Raw genomic sequence first — 22246 nt, forward strand, 5'->3', positions numbered from 1 at the left:
GCCGAGTCAGGCTTCAAACCCAGGACCCAATTCACAATGCTTCATCCACTGCTTTTTGGCGTTCAACAGTATCCACGCCATCCTTTGAGTTGACACTGCCACCCAATTCATTAGCTTCTCTCACAATATGCTGTTTTCCATGAGATCACCCCCACCTTTTGCACACACCAGCTTAACTGGGAGATCACCAGATGGATCCCTGTGCATCTGTTGGTTTTCTGACTGCTTCTCCCTCACAGTGATAATGAGGTAGCTCATCTTTGTAAGTTTCTGGCTTCGGAGTCATGCCAACCTTCTCTCTTATTTTTTTTTTTAATCTGTTTTCCTAAAGTCATGGACACTTGTCTAAGCAGAGCAATGTTAGAGATGTCTAACAGTTTCTTTCTTGGTTATTAAAAATTTCAGTATAAGATGTGAACTTAAATTGCCTCCAAGATTCCCATTAGTTCCAAAAGATCAAATGATTCTCCACAATGGTATGAACTAAACTATGTACAGTCAGGGCAATCATGTGTCCTGGGAAAGTCTAATCCAGCCATCACTAGTAGATGATTGAGTAGCTCTCGGAAGGGAGGAAAAAAAAGGTCTGGGTGAGTTGCAGAGAATTGGAGCTCCCGCTTTCATTCTTCCATAAGCTTCTGTCTAGAAATGAGTGTGGGGGCACTCAGGACAAAATCAGTGTGTCCATGGGAGGACCAAAACAGAAGGAGGGCCTTTTCATGGGGGTCACAGAAGCTCTGAGCAGTCCTATGTTCAACTTGATGCAGACATAGCCCTAAGACCTCGTAGGACTTGCTGGGACACCATGCATTTGCAGGTGCGTGCCTGAGGCCCTGCAGCTGGTTCCACTGGGAGGTTGGAATGAGCTCACAGTGGCCTTGAGTCACTCGCCATATTTTTTGGTCTTTCTGTAATGAGGGCAAGTATTGGAATAAAGAATTTTCCCAAGATTTCAAACATTCAGGGTTGTTTAAAAAGAGATGTGTTCTCCCCAATTCCAGTGAGGGAGATGTGTTTCCAATTTAGTGGCCCTTCTACAGTGACTAGAAAGGTTTTCTGGAATAAAGACAAGAAGAAGCTCTGTAATTTTATGTTTTCTCCATCATTTATCTCTGGATAAGAACATACCTCTTTGGAAATGGGTACATTTCATAGAATATTAGAGCCAAAGTACCTTAAAAATCACCTATGCCAACCTCTTATTTTGCAGATGAGAAAGTTTAGGCCAGAGAGCATAACCACCCAGATCCCATGGCTAGTCAGTGCCAATACTGGGCCAGAACTCAAGAAACTTGCCACCTTGCTTAACACCCTAACATACTAAAACTCTGTCCTATTTTAAAAGCAAAGAATTCCTAAGAGCATGGGAAATTTAAGGATGAAGAAAAATTTTAGAAATACAAGATTAATGTGCTACCCAATACATGTGTTAAGAATCATTATCTTCATGGGCCCAGACTCAAATTCTTGGATTTATAGTATAGAATGTAGTTTTAGATGCAGTCAGACCTAGACTCAAACCTTGATTGTTTTAGCTCTGTGACCTTAGGCAAGTTGTTTATACACATCTATAAATCAGGGCTAATCATAGCTACCTTAAGACTCTGGTGAGAATTCAATGACTTATAACACATATGAATACCTTGCCCAAAACATTATAGAAGACAAGCATTTTCACATCATTAACTCAGTTTTATTAATATTATTATTATTATCAAGTTCAACAATTACATCATTATAGTGAGATGCTAATCACATCTAACTGCTGCTCCTACTTTGTACCAAGGGGTTCAGAGAATCAAACAAGAGAAAGTGGGTGAATAGCACACATTCAGTGCCACCCCTGGAAAAATAACCAGGCTCACATATTGAGTTGTCCATCTGGCCAGGGCTGCAGGAGGGGCTGAGATCCAGCTCATAACCTAATTGCCAAGTCACGTGCCCTGTTATGGCACTACTACTACTCTCATGGAGGTGCTCTTTGTGCCAGGAGGGGCTCTGAAAAGAACTCAACAGCATATACCCTGATAGCTAAACTAATGCCACACAGAGCACATCAAAAAGGAAGTGTTTTTATTGTTCAGATATGAAGTTTTTCAAATTGGAATAAAAATTCCAGTGTGATCAACTGGTTCCCTTAAATGGTCTGTGTCTCTGGGCAATTCACAACCTGTCTGCATCAGTTTCCTATCCATCAGTTGGAGAGGCAGGCTGGGCTGTACACTTTCCTGGCTTTTGTCTGGCTCTACTCTGCCTCTTACACAAAATGTTCATGTGATGTTTCAAAGATTTGAGCCAAGAAAAGAGTGTCTCAGTTCTTAAGGTGCGAGGTGAACATAACAACAAAGGTGAGTTCAGAGTGGTAGGGGATGGAGTGGCAGAGGAAGACAACATTCACTGAGTTTCTGTCACTTGCCACCTGTGTCCCTAAGTTATGTAGACAATATGTTAGAGTGAGTTTTTCACAGATGAGAAATGGGCATTCAGGATGACCTGTCCCAGCATAGTGAGTTGAATAGTGGCCTATGTCAGATTCCTGGAGGGAGTGAATGTTACACCTTACTTGGAAAAAGGGCTTTCACAGATGCCATTGAGGTAAGAATATGGAGTGAGACCATCCTGTCCCATGCAGTGGGCTCTAAATCCAATGACGAGTGTTCTTGTAAGAAAAAGGCAGGGGGCGCTTTGAGAAACACAGAGGAGGAGATGCTGGCACAGGGACAGCAACTGGAATGGTGTGGCTGTGAGGCACAAGTCAAGGAATGCCTGTGGCTGCCAGACACCAGAAGGAGCAAGGGACAGACTCTCCCCAGAGCCTGTAGGAGAACAGCTGTGCCAACAGCTTGATTTCAAAGTCTGTCCTCCAGAAACATGAGAGACTAAATTTCTGTTGTTTGCAACCACCCAGTGTGGGGTCATTTGTTAGAGCAGCCCGAGGAAACTATCACAGCTAATAAGGATGGAAATCTGTAAGTAACAGGCCTGGGGGACTCCACCTATAATCTTTCCAGGGCACCACACTGTCTTGCTGAGTTGAGTGGCATCAAACACCACAAAGAGCGTTGACCACCAGAAAGTCTCCACTGGGTCGAGGAGCTGTAAGCATGGCACCACTGCGCACCCCGCAAGTCCATGCTTACCTCCAAGTGTTTGGCCAGCCGTCCCGGCTGCAGGTGAAGCCTGTGTTCGTAGGATCCCAGGTTCCTCCACTTCACTTCCTGGTAATGAAGCTCAAACTGCACCTTTGCTCCAGGGAGGATGTTTACCTCGGTTTTGAAGTTCTCCATGTCAAGAGCCCTGCTCCTAAAGGTGTGAGCCCCTCCGTAAGTCATCACACACACAATCCAGGGCAAGATCCAGAATCTACACAGAGGGCTTCGAGACTTTCCTGGGCAAGCAAATCTGCTCAATTGTTCATGAAAACGAACCGTAGGGACAATAGAAATAACAACACCTTCTAGGTAAATTTAATTTTATCAGTGGTTTTAGTCTCCTATCCTACCTGATCTTTTTCTTCCAGAGCTTCTTTACAGATTTGAGTGTAATCTGCCAAAAGCTACCAGTTATCGATTCCTATTATGGGCCAGGAACTTGACACATATCATCTCTAATATAGCAGCAGCTCTGCAAGATGGAAACCATTACCTTCATTTTTCAGATGATAACATGAGCCTACAGAGAGTTAGTAAACTGTTCAAAACCACACAGCTACCCAATCGTAAGGCCTGGATTTAAACCCAATGTTAGACGATTCCAAAGACAGCCCACATTTCTTCTGCAGCATCTGAGATGCATTCTAGGGATTCTTAATATTTTTTAAAGTCTTCAGAAAGAAGAAATCTATTATTTCATCAAGTTGAACACGTATTTCCAGCATAAGCCCTTATTAGTCACATACACATCCAACTCAATGTGATCATCGATTGCAGTGTTTTGTTTCAAAGAAAAAACACAGGCATTTCAGAGGAAAGTGATTTGAGCATTAGAATAAACAGTGAATGATTTTTAAAAATTAAGGAACTGGATAAGCAGGGTGAGACTGTGCACAATCAGCCCATTTGGGATGGGGAAGTAACTTGGGGAAGCCAGTTGGGGACACTGGGTAGCTGAAGAAAAAGAAGAGTTGGCCCAGTGCACAGCTCAGAAGCAGAGCCTGCAGCGAGAGCCTACACTTACTTAATTGGACAGAGCTGGCTACAGATGGACCTTTAATGCATTTTCTTTGAATGAACAAATGAATGAATGACATGAAAAGAACCTCAACTAAAGGCAAATTTGAGGACCTAGAGGAGGAGGAGACAAAGAAAACAAAGATTTGACAGGAGATTAGACAGGCAGTGTGTGGAGTGATCAGCTAAAAATTCTTCTGAAGTTTTCTGAAAGGCTGCCTTTTTGAGGGTAGTCTGGCACGCCCAGTGTCTTATTGACTATTATAAAGGAAGAAACAGAGTCTAAACTAAGTAGTGGATGCTGAGAAAGACACAACTCCATAAAAATAAGGCAGAATAAATCATGAAAACAAATTTCAAACCTTTCACTCTGTACACGGCAAGCACTGTAACGAGATCACTGTATTTGTGTAGTTGCTCTCTGCACTCTCAGGAAATCATTTAGTTACAGAACATCTACTGTATGCAAGGCAAGCTATGGAGGAAGAACCTAGGTTGAGATCATCCAATGCTCATAGGTTGTGGAAAGGACTTTGAGAAACAGAAAGGGGGATACCTAATTCTACCTCTGACCACAAGGCTCTGAGCCTTCCTGGAGGCTGGTTTGCACGTGCGGATGGGACTGGGTGGGAGCAGCAGTCTGGGCGAGAGCAGGAGCTGGCCCAGCCCTTACCTCACCAAGCCAGCAGTCTTGCCTTTTGCTCTCGCCTGTGAGTAGAGAGCTCGGCCCACAGTCTTCTCCTTGATGGAACTCATGAAAGTCGTGCCGTCTACAGTCCTAGAAAATGACAGGAGGCCACCAGTTGTTCTCAATAGTAGTCTTAACAAAGCGGACAAACAACCCAACCCAGTGGATTAGTGAAAAGGGTCAATGATCATTTTGCACTTGGAAGAAACTAAAAGAGAGACATTTGCCTACTTCATAGATGTTTATCTGATTGTGTGATTTCAGAGGGACATGTAGGCTCCCATCCTAAAAGCTTTCCCTTGTGTACTACTGCTTGTGTTTAAAATTTGTCCCCGTTTTCAAGTTTTACCCTTCAGATCAAGCCTTCTTATTTTGGGGTGTCCTTTTTGAATTACAAATGTGCCTTGGAGAAGAATTGATACACCACTAGTTCTTTGGCTTGCATTTGTTTTATAAAATCATTCTGCTGATAGCCTGGGGGCATCACACTCAGGAGAGTGTAAGGGAAGTAAGGAAGGATGAAGGAAGAGTCCGTGTCTACCACCTCAACACCTCCCAGGGGCCTCTCTCCTCTCTTTGTATCTCCACCTCTATCTGCCTTCCCTGTAGCTGCTGTCATCTAATCTGTACCAAGTAATCATGGTCAGAGCAGTCAAATGACAGAATTAAAATGGAACGGTAGGGTGCTCAGGGGGATAGTAGCTATCACCGTGGCGGTATGTCGGCATGCGTGGAGGAGTTTTTGGTTGTTCTGCAGTGAGATGTGCTACTGGCTTCATGGGAGGGCACCAACAGGCTAGACACTCTGCAGTGTGAGGATAATTTCCTATTTCAAATGCCAAGAGCATGCCTGTCCAGGCACACTTTTAGATTTGCCTTTTCAGATGAGAAAAATTAGAGTCAATGAGATAGCGACCTCCTCCATATCACACAGCTTATCAGAGACAAGTTAGAACTAGACCCCATGTGTCTAGGTCAGCACTATTTCCATCAAATCTTACTCAGGTTCAAAGATCAAGAAGTCTTTACGACAAAACAAAATAATCTCTAATGGCAGAATATTTGGAACCTTAATAAAAAGGCAGAAGAAACATTTTGACTGGATTTATAACTAATGTTCAGTTATACAGATCAGCAGCTGTCTTCTCTGGTCTCATAAATTCAGCACCGAGTAGTAGAGAGTGACAAAAATAAATGTTTTATAATTCCGTCTTTCAGTTCCTCAAATCTGCTATGGAATGAGATGGAAAAGAAAGGAAAGAGTAAAGGAAAACAGAAAGAAGAGATACCCAGAATAAACTCTGTGTGAAATAAAACAATAATTTATTAAAATAGATTCCACTGACTTTGTTCTGTTTAAAAAGTGTAGTTAACATGGCTCTGCAGGTTCTAGAAGCCATGGTGCATTGTATATGAACACTTTATTTCATTTACTCACAATTTTCATTGATTGCCTTGGTGTATGGAAGACAAAAGCAGCTAAGAAGTAACTCAATCTACTGTCTTAATAAAAAATATCCAGATTGAGTGAAAGCCCTGTGCCCCATTCTGGGTAACGTGAGAAGGACGTTGAGCAAGTGGAGCACACTCTGGTGAGGGCCACCTAACTGGTCAGGGGATAGAGAGCCATCCAATCACTTAGAGAAACAGAGAATGTTTAACTTTGATAAATGAAGCCACCAGGTGGGACAAAATAAATGACTTTCACTATGTGAAAGGCACTGGAGTAGTTTAGAAGCATTACTTTTTATTACGAAAATCTCAAAACATACAAAAAATAGAGGGAATAATATAAGAAACCTCCACAAAACCATTACTGAGCTATACCATCATCAATATTCAGCCATTCTCAGTTCTATACTGCTGCTCTATCCTCCTCAGTTATTTGGAAGCCAGTCTCAGCATATGATTTCATCCTTGAACACTTCTGTATGTACTTTGTAGAGAATTTAAAAGAAATTGTAAGTGGAACTAGAGTCATCGGGTAGAAAATGGAACAAATCTGAAATTAAGTATAAGAGGTAATTCTAACAGACCCATTACCCATTGAGTGGATTGCCATGGGAAGTAGTGAATTTATCATTAAGGAGATATTCAAGTCAAGCCTGAATAATCCACTTGCAGTGGCATAAAGGAGGAAGTCTCTGGACAGATGATTGGAGTTAATCAGCAGTTCTTCTTTTTTTAATAGAGAAATACATGACAGATGGTACTGAACTGCTCTATGCGCCCTCATCTATGGTTTCCTGCAAGCCAGGGCAGCTCCATATATGTCCCTCCCTTCAAGAAAGCACATTAAAATGCAAGTAGGAGGTTGTCCCTGGAGAGAAAGCTTCAGGTTGCTTAAATTTATCAGAAATGAAAATTAGTACCACAAATTCTGATACTTTCAACAGAAACAGATTACCGGGACCCACCCTACAATGACTCTTGACATCCAGTGGGTCCATTGAGAGTGAGAACCATTGAAATAGTTGGCCAGTAAGGAACGATGAGGGGATTTGACTCTGTGAGTAGAGCATTTCCAGTGTCTGGCTGTACATAGGAGTTACTCACATGGAGAAGTTGGAGATGAAAGCTCCTTTGGGAATCTGAACATCAAACACGGCGCTCTGAGGCTGTGGGGAGTTGTTCACCACTCTGGCCTGGATGACGGTGCTGGCCATGCGAGAAGTGATAGTGGACTGCACTTTATAGCTATAAAGAGTCACTTGATCAACATCTTCCTGTAATGAGAAAACACAGCTGTACTCACTCAGAAACACTATATGCAACTTCACTAGGTATCTGATGTTAAGAGCAGTAGATTTTATGGTGAACAGTTCTAAGACATTGTTAAGCATGTAACTCAGGTATTATTGAGCATTCTTCTAACATGGAATACAAACTCCAGGTGGACGTCTGCCTATGTTTTGAGATACCTTGAGATGCCTTTCAGCTCTGAGTCTATTAAGAATGACTCGTTAAATTAGAATACACACAGAAAATGGTTATGGGAAGCAAGATTGGATCAAGAAGGTTTAGGAAGTAACTTCAAATGCAGAGCCCAGCAAGGGACAGGACACAGCCTTGCAGGGTTACCAAGAGGCCTTGGCTGTAACTTCAGAGTGGGGTTGGCCAGGGGTGCAGGGGGGCAGAAGTGCACATGTGGCTCCCCTACTGCAATCTACCTTCTTGTGTCTTATCTATTACAGTTTCATCTTCACCCAGTCCTCTTTCCCTTCCCTAAATTAAGACAAAATCTGAGAGCACTGATGGACATTGAGCAACAAACAGAACATGAAAAGAAAATATCATTTTGACCCAGGTTTTGGTCCAGCACTCTGGACCTCCTTTGCCAATCCTTCTTTACTGATTTAACACAGGTCAAGTGCAGAAAATGCCAGTATTTCAGTATGTTCCATGGCAAAGTACTAAAAACACCCATCTTTCAGGAGAGACCCAAGAACTGCAAGTGTCTTCAGGACTGTGGTGATTATGGGACCCTTTAGAATTTACTTTTTACTCCAAAAGATTTGCTTATTTCAATACTAGGAGTCATCCCCCAAACACTGTCATCCAAGATTAAACCTTTCAGCCCACTACCATCCAGCTCACCACAAGCTAAGCTAAAACTCAGGCTAAGTTATTTGCCCTCCCTGTCCCTTAAATGTGTGCTTCCCATGGCTTCTGTCAGCTCAGAGCAGGGAGCCAATGTGAACCACTTCCTTTTTTAAAACTTTTTTTTAATTTTACTAAGGTATCATTGATACACATTCCTATAAAGCTTTCACAAGAAAAACAAAGTGTAAACCACTTCCTTTTGATGTTTTGTCGCCATAGGAAAGTCTACTTTGGACATTTCTGGGAATCAGTCTGTTTCATGTTGAAGAGTTTCTTTCCCGCACTCTCTTACGCCCTCCAGGGCTCTTTAGTGTTATATTTGAAATAAAAACTGTTACGTTGGAATAAATACACATGTTTGAAATGTATGTTGCTGGCAAAACTTGAGAAAATAAAGAGAAAGGGCATTTTCAGCTCTTGGTGACAGGATATATGGCTGCATATACACTGTCCTCTTTCATGCTGAATTCTAGACACATGTCCAAACAGAATTGGGCAAGAGGGAATTTCGAAAGTCAGGTAAATGTTCTCTGTGGTACAGACAAAGGAGGCAACCACATTGATTTCTCGATAACAGGCAACAGAAAAATCATTCAGGCATCAATTTTTAACAAAACCAAAGTAAACTTACCACTATTTCTCCGGATTCTTCAGAAACACTTCTCTGTGAAAAGAAGTTAGATAATCATTCTTCAAAAGGTGTTACTTGTTACCTTGAGGGCAAAAAGTGCTTTCTCTCAATCAAAAAGAAAAAAAATGTCTTCAAACTGAGCTGCAATTCATTTATTGGAGCAGAGACATAAACATCAAATATTCTTGAATACTATTTTCCTGTTGGTGGGTTTCTCTGAACAAATTTCTCAGCCACTTTTTGGTTGCACGCACGTCACTCTTAAACATAATACTAAAACAAATATTTTTGAATGAGTGTATGGCCTTAACTTGTCTATCTGTCTGGTCTATTTTTTATTTAGTTGGGTGGGTACCTGGATGCACCATTGTACCACAGGGCTCTGGACATGCCTTCCCACTGTCCAGGTCCCCTCTGTCGCCTACCTCCATGTAACTAACTCCTCCTCAACCTCCACATCTCAGCTCGGGCAGAATTTTCTCAGCAAAGCTCAGACCCCCCAGCCCAAACCAGATAAGCTTCCTTCCCTAAGCATTTTCAGGTCTCCTCTGTTAGACTTGCTGCATGAGAGTAGGGATTTCAATGTGTTCCCTCCTTGGGATAGCCCTGGAGCCAAGCAAGGGGACGTTTTCCAAGCATGTGGAAAATTCTGTACTCTGATGGCTATGTTAGGAATCTTCCACTTGGGGCACTGTCCTCTGGGCATTGAAGGCTGCATGGCTTCAGAGTGATGGGTGACCACTTAATGATGATGGCCTTTAAAAGAACAAGTCAGGTGTTGGGTATCACTTTAGTTTGCCTGACCTGGGGTAGCTGAGGTTGTAGAGGGGGTGTTATGTGACATAGTGAAGCCAACGGTTGCCTTCTTTTAGGCTTTTTGAGTGCAATTCTCAATAACTAAGGTTTCTTGCTGTGGCGCAGAGGCCTTGACATGAGGACTTGCCTGTTTCATTCTAATACTATTGGTCTACAAAACACCCAGACTTCTGGAGAGTTAAATATTCACACCCATACAAAATAAGTCGTTGGCCAGTTTAGCTCTGCTTCCACACACAAACCCCCTCCTTCTACCTGGGAGCTCTGTGTGGGAGAAGCCTGCCCCTTGGCCTCCTAGGGAACCCACCCCATGAACCAGAGGACTTTGTTTGTACTGCTGTTGGCAGCTCCAGGGCCCCCTCGCTCTGGAGCTACTCCCCAAGGCAGTAGCAGCTCCAGGAGGAGCTCAGCAAGAAAATGCCCTCCTGAGAGGAAATTCTTCATAAGGCAGTAAAGCCATCCCATCATCTTAAGGTTTGAAGAAAGCACATAGATGTTTACCCTGCAAGGGACTAAGGTGCCCATTATGGTTTGGGGGCTAATGGACCGCTCTGTGGAGGTCTCACTTCACTTCTCCTTGGTGGTGGCTCCACCTGGGTATCAAACCGCTGGACTCTTCTCTGCTGAAAAACACGCTCTTGAGAAAATCTAGCAAAAAGCATCTTAATCCTCTGCTACTGCTTCAGTCATGAACACTGTCACTCCTTTCCCTTTGGGGGCTGAGGCTTACTGTACCTGATACCTCCGGTTCTCTGGCACAAACTGGAATTTGCCTGGGGCCAGTTCCACAAGATCTCCATATTCTGCAAACTTAAGAGAGTTTAGGATGCTTATTACTATGAACAAAAAAGATCTAGAGCAGAAGACGCAGCTGGTGACAGATATAAGAGTATTCATTATATTATTTTTACGATGTTTCCTATACCTTTGGGAAATCCCTTTTCTTATACATCTAATATATTTATGTTTGCTAGCTATTGAGTAAATGGAAGTTAGTATCTTCAAATGTGTTGGATGCAGGAATTCATTTCTGAGTTCACCAGGTGATTGGGCTTACAGGTGGGGCACAGTAACCCAGTGATCAGGTAGGTACCTGGGGAAGGTACTGGGCAGATCTTGGGGGCATCAGCAGAGTCTGACTGGGTAAATGTGAACTATACATCTCCTTGAGTTAAACATGTTGGTAAGAAATGAATACCGGTAAGAAATGAATACCAGTAAGAAATGACTGAAAAAGCACAAACACGTTGGGATGTCTTGGCTTTAATTCCTGGCTCTGTCAATGAGATTTCTAACAGACTCTGGTGGTTTTTAAAGTGTTGGCAAATATGATAGTTTCTAAGCAGACAGAGTGATTTTTTTCCTGCAAATATATATGCCATCTTTGGCATTTTTATAGGTAACCTGCTTTTCAGATATTATAAGCCGTTTCATTTCCTAGGATATTCCCATAACACGTGTTGCTTTTCTGGCATCAAAATAGCTCTTGTAATGACTTTCAAAATGACTCAGTCCAAGATTTTCCTCATGTTGGGAGTGCACAGTGGGAAGCTTGAGCCCCTGGGAATAATTCCTGTACTCTGCCAGCCACTTGCCATCTCCCCTTTAACAGGAATACCTAACGTGCCTTTACTAGAGAAGTCGTTCACTTAGTCATGAAAAGCAATGGCACTTTGGTAATGACTTTTCTTACACTCTTAGTACAAGAGTGATCATGATATGTCTTCATCATCATCATCTTAGCTATTAAATATTAAGTGCTCCCTAGTGTGTGCACTCTGTTAGGTAGTTTACATATGTCATTTAATCCTCATCACATCCTTTGGGGTAGATTAATTGTTATCTCCATTTTTTAGATAAGAAGTGGGCAGCTGTGCTCCATAAATGCTATACTCTAGGGATAGCCCATTGAATTTAACTCTATTCTTATGCAAAACCCATTAATGCTTTAAAAGGTAAATACATGTTCCAGCAAGTATAACAGTGAACACTTCTACTCAGGTGAATCGTATCATAACTTTCCATTCCACACAGGATACAGTCCTTGAAGAGCAACAGGCTACTTACTGAGCATAGGTATAGACCAACAGCAAGGGGTCTTCTGGAAGTACTTACTTCTGGAAGTCCACTGGTGGGGATTTCGAAGGCTCGTGCTTCAGAAACAAAGAGCCAGATGAGAAAGCACGTGAGTTGTTTCATTTTGCTGGGTGGCTTTGCCAAGTCCTCTGGTGCAGGAGAAGTCCACTCCTCACCAAACCAAGTTCAAAGGACCAGCAGAAGAGCACAGTTCGTTTTTAAAAAGAAGAAAAGAGAAGAAGAAATCTCTCAAACATTGTCCAAAAATGGGACAAATATTTGTTCTAAGTTCAAACTTGAGCTGTGGGGGTGGATCAGACACCCAGAGGTTATTCAAACAGCAAAGCAGGAGGCAGTTGCTGGGCTGGGAGAACAAGTCAGGGTCGGATGCATGTGCTTTTTTTTTTTGGTTTTGCTGATTTCTGTTCATCTTAAAACCAGCAGACCTAAAGATGTGTGTAATCGTCTGTGAAGGACTAGGTGAGGAACTATACTGAGAAAAAGAGTCAGAAAAAAGCTAAGGTAAAAAGTTTCTGGAAACAAAATCCTTTGATTTAAATGAAAGCGGGAGAAATTTGGCAAATGTGGGAGAAGAAAACAGTGGTTTTCTGAGCAGAGCATTAACTGTTGGTGTTTTTTTCTCTGTCTTTGATAACTGAGTGCCTAGTACATATAAAGAACTGGGCAAGCAGTGAGCTGGACACAAAGGCATGCTCTGCAGTGAGGACCCTCTCGAATGTCTTTGATTAAGAGAACAGTGTCTGTTCCTGCTGCTCTTGATCAGCCTTGCTCAGGTCAGTGGAATATCAATTCTCTCCAGATCCAGAACCAAGGAAAGCCCAGGCTGGAAGCAGAGTTTATTACCCCTTCCCATTCACTGTATGGATATAATAACCATGTTAACTAAGATTCACTGGGCTCTTTATGTCTCAGGTGCTTTTACATCCATTTTCTCTAACTTTCTCTCTTTTTAATCTGTAAAGGAACCATGTTGGTGTGTACTATATTTATCTTCATTTGTAGTTGAGGAAAGTAAGGTTAAGTAATTTTTTCTCCTCATAACTGGTAAGTGGAGACACAGATCAAGGTTGGCCTGATCCCAAAGCCTCTTCCCTGTGTTGCCCTAGGAGGAGCAAACTGCATAGCTGGGATCGGGTGTCCAGGTACAAGTGTAGACTAAATTTACCTATAATCCACAAGCTGGGTGGCAAGTCTACTTGGCGAGCCTTGTCTGTGAGACCCTGCTCCTCACATCCGCTTGAACAAGGGCCATGCTGTGGACCCCAGTTTGGTCAGCTGGGCACCTGAGCTCCCATGCTGTTTCTGTCAGTTTCCTCCCCCGGAATGGAATCCATGGCTTTCTGCCCAGAATTCCCTGATCTAGCACCTGGTCTGTGTAAAAGTCCACTCACACAAGGGAACTTGCCCCTGCATGAAAAGAGGGTCTGCCATGGCCTCTGAAACGTGATGGTGTAGGACTGTCTCTACAAGATCCCATTTTGACCAGAATCTTGGGCTCCCTGGTACCCCTGAGACTCACTGTGAAGATCACACTGAACACGAGACAGACAGGTCAGCTGTCTGAGATAACCTTTGATTTTGTGTAAAGGGAAATCATTTAGGGTTTATTTCAAAAACAATGCAAGTGAAAAGGGAAAGTAAAAAACAATGCCAAAAAAAGATGAAACTTAGGTATTGAAATATGCAGGGTGGTATTTAAAAAACTACAATTTCATTGATAATATGCAAACACATGCCAAGAATAATTTGGAGTATTGGCTCAAAGAGAATATAAGACGCAAATAGATGATATCTATCTGTAAGATAATGAAGGGTTACAGACAGTTTTTAAAAAATGGTCCACAAAATCTAATTTCTCTGAGAATTACATTTTGTCTCCATGAGACTAAGCAGATAGAAGTTGATATTGCATTAAAAATCTATCCTATTTATTCCAAATATTTGAAAACAGGCGTTATAGGATATATAATAGCTGTACAATATCAAGTGACAATATGGTTTTTAATTCATTTAATGTGCAAATAGGGTTTTCACACACAAATACAAAAATACAACACAAAAAAAATTTTAGGACCAATTTACCTTATTAAAAACAATAAATATGGCCCTGGAAAACATTCTGATACTAGGAAAGAATGATCCACTATAGGTGACAGTGAATTAGCCTGGGAAATTGAGGCTGTTACCAAGAAAATTTATCAAGCTAAAACTTCAGCAACAAAAATACTGAAACTATTTCACTATTTCCATAGCTGTTGAGAAGCCATTCAGTAAATTCCAAAATCTGTTTTAGATGAACATGCTTAAAATACTAGTTTTAGAAAGCAAATTTTTTAACTTGACAGGAATATGTGTGTGTGTGTGTATGTGTACACATATATATAAAACCAAGAGTTCAGTTGGAAAAAATTTGTAGAAATATTATGCAGAAAAGTCACTCCTCTTAAAAGGTATTTTATTGAGGACACAACTACTTACCTAGAAAATCTAGAGAATCTCATTAAAAAACTACTAGAAGTAGTCAGTTTGTTTAGCCAAACAGCAAGCTATAAGGTGAATTCACAAAATCGGCCCCATTTCTCTTTACTAGCGATTATACAGGAAATAGGATAAAAGAAGTATCTTTTTAGGATAAAAGAAGTGTCTTTTCACCAGTTGTATCACAAGTACATAGAAATTTAAGTTAGGACAGAGATTTATAACACAAAACAACTTCTGGTAAAATAAAGGAAGACATGAGTAGACAGAGCACTCTACTACTAAAAATACCAATAGTTAATACTAATAGCTGAATGAACTAATAAGTAATTTATTAGCTAAATTCATGTATACATTTTATAAAATATTGATGTTAGTATCCCATAGAAGATTTTATGGAACCCACAACTTGAGAGGATAAATGACAATTAAGAGCCAAAAAACCCCATGGTTTTTAAACAGTCATAATTATGCCTAGTTTTTAAAAAAATTTTTTATTAAGGTATGATTGATATACACTCTTATGAAGGTCTCACATGAAAAAACAATGTGGTTACTACATTTACCCATATTATCAAGTCCCCACCCATACCCCAATGCAATCACTGTCCATCAGTGCAGCAAGATGCCACAGATCCACTATGTACCTTCTCTGTGCTACACTGTTCTCCCCATGATCCCCCACACTATGTGTACTAAACATAATACCCCTCAGTCCCTTCTCCCTTCCTCCCCACCCGCCCTCCTACACCCCTCCCCTTTGGTAACCACTAGTTCCTTCTTGGAGTCTCTGAGTCTGCTGCCATTTTGTTCCTTCAGTTTTACTCCATTATTATACTCCACAAATGAGGGAAATCATTTGGCATTTGTCTTTCTCCACCTGGCTTATTTCACTGAGCATAATGTCCTCCAGCTCCATCCATGTTGTTGCAAATGGTAGGATTTGTTTCTTTCTTATGGCTGAATAGTATTCCATTGTGTATATGTACCACATCTTCTTTATCCATTCATCTACTGATAGACACTTAGGTTGCTTCCATTTCTTGGCTATTGTAAAAAGTGCTGCAGTAAACATAGGGGTGCATAAGTCTTTTTGAATCTGAGAAGTTGTATTCTTTGGGTAAATTCCAAGGAGTGGGATTCCAGGGTCAATTGTTATTTCTATTTTTAGTTTTTTGAGGAACCTCCATATTGCTTTACACAATCATTGAACAAGCTTACATTGCCACCAGCAGTGTAGGAGGGTTCCCCTTTCTCCACATCCTTGCCAGCATTTGTTGTTCTTAGTATTTTTTATGCTGGCCATCCTTACTGGTGTGAGGTGATATATCATTGTGGTTTTAATTTGCATTTTCCTGATGATTAGTGATGTGGAGCATCTTCTCATGTGTCTGTTGGCCATCTGAATTTCTTCTTTGGAGACCTGTCTCTTCATATCCTCTGCCCATTTGTTAAATGGGTTATTTGCTTTTTGGGTGTTGAGGTGTGTAAGTTCTTTATCTATTTTGGATGTTAACTCCTTGTTTGATATGTCATTTACAAATATATTCTCCCATACTGTAGGATGCCTTATTGTTTTGTTGATGATATGCTGTACAAAAACTTTTAGTTTGATGTAGTTCCATGAGTTCATTTTTGCTTTTGTTTCCCTTTCTCGAGGAGATGGGTTCAGGAAGAAGTTGCTCATGTTTATATTCAGGAGATGTTTACCTATGTTGTCTTCTAAGAATTTTATTGTTTCATGACTTACATTCAAGTTTTTAATCCAATTCAAGTTTACTTTTGTGTATGGGGTTAAACAATAATCCAGTTTCATTCTCTTGCATGTAGCTGTCCAGTTTTGCCAACACCAGCTGTTGAAGAGGCTGTCATTTCCCCATTGTATGTCCATGGCTCCTTTATCATATATTAATTGACCATATATGGTTGGGTTTATATCAGGGCTCTCTAGTCTGTTCCATTGGTCTATGGGTCTGTTCTTGTGCTATGTCTAGTTTTTAGGTTTTAAAACATACTAAAAAGTAAAAGTTAAAAAAATAAGGTCTGATGCTCGAAAATATAAATATTAATCAATGGAATAAAAAGGGGAGCCCAGAAATAGATTTTACACATAATATATTACTAAGTGTAAACAACAAACAGTGGGAAATCAATACAGTCCTTAATAAATGCTACTAGCACAGTTAGATAATGGTACAAAAAAGAATTAACTTGAATCCATACCTCAGCATCTATAACAAAACTTCAGAACAGTTTGAAGAATTCCATGTTAAAAGAGTAATGAAAATTGGATAGCCTACTATAGGCTGGATCTTCTTTTAGGCACTTAAAAGAGGAAACATGAGAATGAGGGAAATATACTTGATAAGCATAACTGGTTTAGGTTTACTAATACTGAGCAAAGCTACAATCCGTTTTTACCCCCACTTTACAGAGGGAAGAATGGATGCCCACAGGGGTTAAATAACATGCTCAGGGTGGCTGGAGGTGGTCAAGACCAGGGGCCTGAAGTTGTCACTCTCCAGGGCACCTTGTGTAGTTAAGGCAGTGCCCGGCTGCTACACACTCGGGAAGCGGGTGAGCAAACAGATTACGTATAAGGAGATGTGACATCATATACACAGGGAAAAAGGCTCTTATGAAATAAAGTGGCTTTAATTTACTTCCAAACAGGTACACTAGTGTCCCTTTATTCGCAGGGGAGGTGTCCAAGCCCCCCCAGGGGATGCCTGAAACCGTGATAGCACCCAAAAAAACCCTATAGGTACTCCGGCATCCCTGCACACGCACACCTGTGATAAAGCACAGTGTGTACACCTGGCGCGGGGACAGAGGAATGACAATAACCAGTAATGAGATAGAACAATGATAACCACGTGCTGTCAAGAAAGCGGTGTGAACTTGGCCTCTCTCCCCCAGAACAGCGTCTTGCGCTGTGCTCACCCTTCCCGTGACCAGGTGAGCCAACAAAGTGCCCACATGGTGAGCCGGCCGAGAACGCAGGCCTGTGGCTTGTGGGGTGGCCAGCTCCCCTCTGATGCAGCATCAGGAGCATCTGCTTCCCGCACGCTGGACGCGGGAAACCGAAGCCTGCGGAAGAAGTGGTGGAGGGCGGCTGAGCAGGCGCACCCCCAGCTGCTGCCAGCTCCCCCAGACCTCCGCAGTGAAGTGAGTATGGCAGAAAAGCCATCAAATGGCTTTCTTGGTTTCCCAGCTCACAGACAAGTTCTGTTACACTGTCCTGTAGTCTATCGTCTAAAAAACAAGGTGCATACCTTAATTAAAATATGCTTTATTGTTAAAAAATATTAACCATCATCTGAGCTGTCACTGAGCAGTAATCTCGAATCACAGATCACCATAACAAGCATGGTATAATGAAAAGGGTTGGCATGTTGCAGGAATTTGGACCAGAGATGCAAAGTGAGCAAATGTTGTTGGAAAAATGGCTCCCGTCGAGCTGCTTGATGCAGAGAGATTGCTACAGACCTTCAGTTTGTAGAAACTACAATTTGCAGATTTGCAATGTCTGCAAAGCACAATAAAACAAAGCAAAATGAAATGAGGTATGCCTGTATTTCACTAAAAAATAATTAACAGTTTAAAAAAATGTACAGGGCTGTGCTGACCTCCCATGAGCTCTACACAGTGGTATAGAGGGCATGTCAAAGTGTGGGCAAAGGGTCTGTTTGTTTTTATGCAGAAGATCAAGGCCTACCTTGGCACCCAGAAAATGAACTAAGATACGATATGAGGAGGAGCTTCCGGCATCAGCACTCTCTGAAGGACTCGTGCTGGGGGATGATCATCAAAAAGCCTCCACAGGGATCCGGGCGATGCTGCGGTTGTGGCTGCATCCATCCCACCGTTTCCTGGACTTGCCATTGGAATGAGGAGGGAGATGTCTAGGCTGGCATGTGCATACAGTGAGACAATGAATTTGAGTGGATCTGTACTGTTGGAACTCAACCAGGAGTTGGAAGGAGTACAAGTTGTAGCGCTCCAAAATCTTACGACTATAGACTATCTACGGTTAAAAGAACATATGGGATGTGAACAGATCCCAGAAATGGGCTGCTTTAATTTGTCTGATTTCTCTCAGACTGTTCAAGTACAGTTGGACAATATCCATCATATCATAGACAAATTTTCACAAATGCCTAGGGTGCCTAACTGGTTTTCTTGGCTTCACTGGAGATGGCTGGTAATTATAGATTTGCTTAGTTTATGTCACCATATTCCTATTATGTTAATATGTGTGTGCAAAGTAATTAGTAGTTTAAAACCTATACATGCTTAAGGTACTCTACAAGAAGATATGTCAAAGAAATAATCAATCCTCCCATGTTTTCTTCCATATGCTACCTCTATAGCTTTTCTTCTTCCTTCCTAATTACAACCCTTAAATAGAATTCGTGCCTCATATCGAATTTACTGAACATCATAATTCCTTCAGGCGGTAAAGATACCTCGAGACAAGTGCTGGGCATAGAAGCCACAGGGCATAAATCTGCAAAGAAGTAAAAAGCTAACCTTCTCAAACAATATGGCTTCTCTCTCACTTACCAACTTTATATCTCCCTGTATGGCCACGGAAGATGACTGGTTAGCCAGAGACGGGTAAGATTCCTCAAGGGAGGAACAACCTAAGACAGGCACAGTCGCAGGGGGCCCATCACATGAGAAATTGGGGATCAACAGAGGTGAGGCTTAGAACCTCACCCCCCCTGTTTTGAGAGAAATCTGCATCCGTGGATGTTTTAAGGCCCTTATCTGGCTTGGATTAACACATAGTCTACAGGCACACACCTGATCATCTACAATTGCTCTCTTACAACACTAAACTATGTTTTCTACCTTTATCTTGCATCTACCTACCACTTCAGCATTTTATTAAAAATAAAAAAATAATAATAATAAAGGGAGAAATGTGGGATCCACATATAAATCAAGTATAAAAAATCAAACGAATATTCATATCTGACCTGATTGTTTATAATTCATAATGCGTGTCAAAACCGAAAGTTTCTGTGATGACTGCCCTTGTACTGTTCACCACGTAAGAACTTATTCACTATGTAAGAATTCGTTCACCATGTAAGAACTTGTTCATTATGCTTCAGAAGATTGGAGACTGACGAGAATTAGGCTTGAGATGGATTATTGATTGTGCATTGAGCATTGACCCCCCTATACAGAATTTTATTGTTGTTAACCATTTGATCAATAAATATGAGAGATGCCCTCTCAAAAAAAAAAATGTACAGGGGTAGGGGAGACTCAGCCGTAAATTGCTTGCTGGCATAGTGAGATGGTTGTCTTTCTGGTCAGTAACATGGTAAAATATAAATTAAGAATTGTAAAACTGTTCTTACACTATTTCTGCTTAAGAAACAAATTCCCAGGAAATAATACAAAGGAGAAAATGGACAGAAAAGTTTATACCAGTGAAATAGAGACAAGCTAACTGACAAATAATGGGGAAATGGCTAAGAAAAGAGTGCATTACAGGTGGAAAAAGACAAATACCAAATGATTTTACTTATTTGTGCAATATAAATATAAAGCAAAACAGAATGAGCAAAACAGCAGTAGACTCATAGACACTGAGATGTGAATGGTGGTTACCAAGGGCGAGGGAGGTTGAAGGGGATAAAGGGGCACAAAAATTCTCAATCACAATGTACGTTGGTCACAGGGGTAGTAGTACAGCATGGAGAATATAGCCAATGATTCTGTAACATCTTCCTGTGTTGACAGATAGTAACTGCATTAGTGGGGGTGAGGATTTAATAATATGGGTATCTGTTGAACCACTGTGTTGTATACTTGAAACTAACATAAGATTGTATACCAATGATACTTCAATGAAAAAAAAAGAGTGAAATTAGTTAATGAATCTATTCACGTACCATCATCGCTGATGGAGACTTTTATCAGATGTGCTGGGTACTGAATACAGAAAAATGAATCACAAGGCATCCTTACCTACAAGTGGCTCAGCGTGCTAGTGTAGAAGGGCATTGGAGGGGTGAACCAGGCTCTGCAGTCCATGGTGAACTTGAGTGTGCAGAGGTGGAACCCAGGAAGGCAGGGCCAGCCCCTCTGAGAAGTGGATGCACTGTTCATAGAGAAGATACTGCTTCCGTGGGGTCTGGCAGGTTGGATAGGATTTCTGCAGGGTGACAGTTGGGAGAATCCCAACCAGGAAGTGAGATTAGAGCAAGCAGAGGTGGGCTGGGGCATTGGAGGAAACGGAAGTATTTCAGTCAAGCGGGAGAGGGAGAGGCCTTGGGCCTCAGAGGTGGAGAGGGAAAGCCCAATAAATGACAGAGGGAGTCTGGTGTTTGTGGGATTTTGGGGAGGGGTATGATGAAATCCAACAGGGGATTTTGGGGAGGGGTATGACGAAATCCACATTTCATAAATCTCACTTTGGGCATGGCTAGCCTGATGGAAATGGCAAGGGGAAACTCCAGGGACTGTTGAAGAGACTGACAGCACTTGTGTGGTGGAGACAGCATGAGTTCTAAGCCACAGGAGAGGCAAGGAGGGTGACTTGAGACCATGGATTCCTGAGATGTTGACATAAAATGCGATATATTTATTTGAAATTGCAAGTATGTGCTTTTGATACATGGGACTGTGTGTGTACATCATTGCTAAGTCGTGATAACAGAATACAGATTAATAAGGGCTTACATTTACAGCTATAGAAAGTGTCTCTTGGCACATAGCCAAGAAATCCTGGTGCTAAGGTGTTCTGTCTAGGTGGAGGTTGTATGGGTGATTTTTTTCTTTCTTCTTTAGGGTAGTGGCTAGTGTTAGGGTTGGGGCTAGGGTTTGGTTAGTTTTTAAACCATAATTTTTGAAATAATTTTTAAAAAGCAACGAAACGATTTTTTAAAAAGCAACAAAATCAGTTTCAAATCAGTTAAAAACAATTTAAGCAGCTGATAAAGGTAAACTTGGCAGAATAAATATGATCGTTTGTTTTACTTGCTATCTAATTCTGTTTAAGTAAAATAAAGAGACATCTAAGCGAAAAAGATAAATATTAGTTAAAGGTAGAGTGGCATTTGCTACTTATGCAGGTGAGTGTTGATTTGATTTCATTGGCACATCCTGCGTGATTTGGGCAGGGAAGTTATTGCCCCAAATGCTTGGGCTCCACTACAAGTAAACATGGTAAGCATTTCTGGAAAGATACCAGCTGATGTTGACTGCATTGTCTTTCCATCCCCACTGTCACTACTCTCACTATTTTTTCTAGAATGTCAGCAATGTTTCTGGAGGATTTCTTGGCTGCTCTTTCTGAATCCAGCACCTCACACCACAGCTGAAATGTCCCAGTACAGCTCTGAAGCTGTTACTCCCTGCTCAAAAATCTTCACCTTCTTTCTATAGAAGGTCCAGTCAAGGCTGATTTTTGTGGCATTCAAGGCTCTGGGCCCTCATCTACCTTTCCAGCCTGATCTTCTGTCTAGGTGGAGAGTTGTTTTTTTTTTTTTTTTTTTTTTAACACTCTCTGCACCACAAAGCCAGCCTATGTGCTTATTCCCAAATGTTTCTACTGTGTGCTTTTCCTGACATGGTTTCCTTTGCCTGGAATTCCCACCTCTTTCTCCAATATCTGTCTATAGAAATCATATCCATCTTTCAAAGCCCCTCTGAGTGGTTACTTCTGTCATGAACAATTTGCAGATTCCTCTGGTTGAGATCTTCACCTGTATAATTTGGGGACATAATTGCAACACGTTACTC

The 22246-nt window shown here is 41.4% G+C and overlaps 1 protein-coding gene and 1 long non-coding RNA gene across 2 annotated transcripts in view; one reads left to right on the top strand and one right to left on the bottom strand.

The window, feature by feature from the left end:
* The window catches only part of ITIH2 (inter-alpha-trypsin inhibitor heavy chain 2), a 36257-nt gene extending 24102 nt beyond the window's left edge, over positions 1-12155 (bottom strand). Inside the window, exons 1-6 of the mRNA XM_073229350.1 lie at positions 12023-12155; positions 10643-10717; positions 9092-9124; positions 7414-7583; positions 4843-4947; positions 3141-3303 (exon numbers count right to left, since the gene is read on the bottom strand). Of these exons, the coding sequence (XP_073085451.1) occupies positions 3141-3303; positions 4843-4947; positions 7414-7583; positions 9092-9124; positions 10643-10717; positions 12023-12106 (630 nt within the window). The 5' untranslated portion in view covers positions 12107-12155. The remainder of the gene's footprint in view (positions 1-3140; positions 3304-4842; positions 4948-7413; positions 7584-9091; positions 9125-10642; positions 10718-12022) is intronic.
* A 177-nt stretch (positions 12156-12332) lies between these two features.
* On the top strand, positions 12333-20708 carry LOC140847864 (uncharacterized). Its single transcript, XR_012128117.1, has 3 exons — positions 12333-12777; positions 17402-17650; positions 17884-20708. It is a non-coding gene; the product is annotated as an uncharacterized lncRNA (long non-coding RNA).
* Positions 20709-22246: the final 1538 nt, after the last annotated feature.

The sequence above is a fragment of the Manis javanica genome, chromosome 2, assembly GCF_040802235.1.
Source record: "Manis javanica isolate MJ-LG chromosome 2, MJ_LKY, whole genome shotgun sequence".
NCBI lineage: Eukaryota > Metazoa > Chordata > Mammalia > Pholidota > Manidae > Manis > Manis javanica.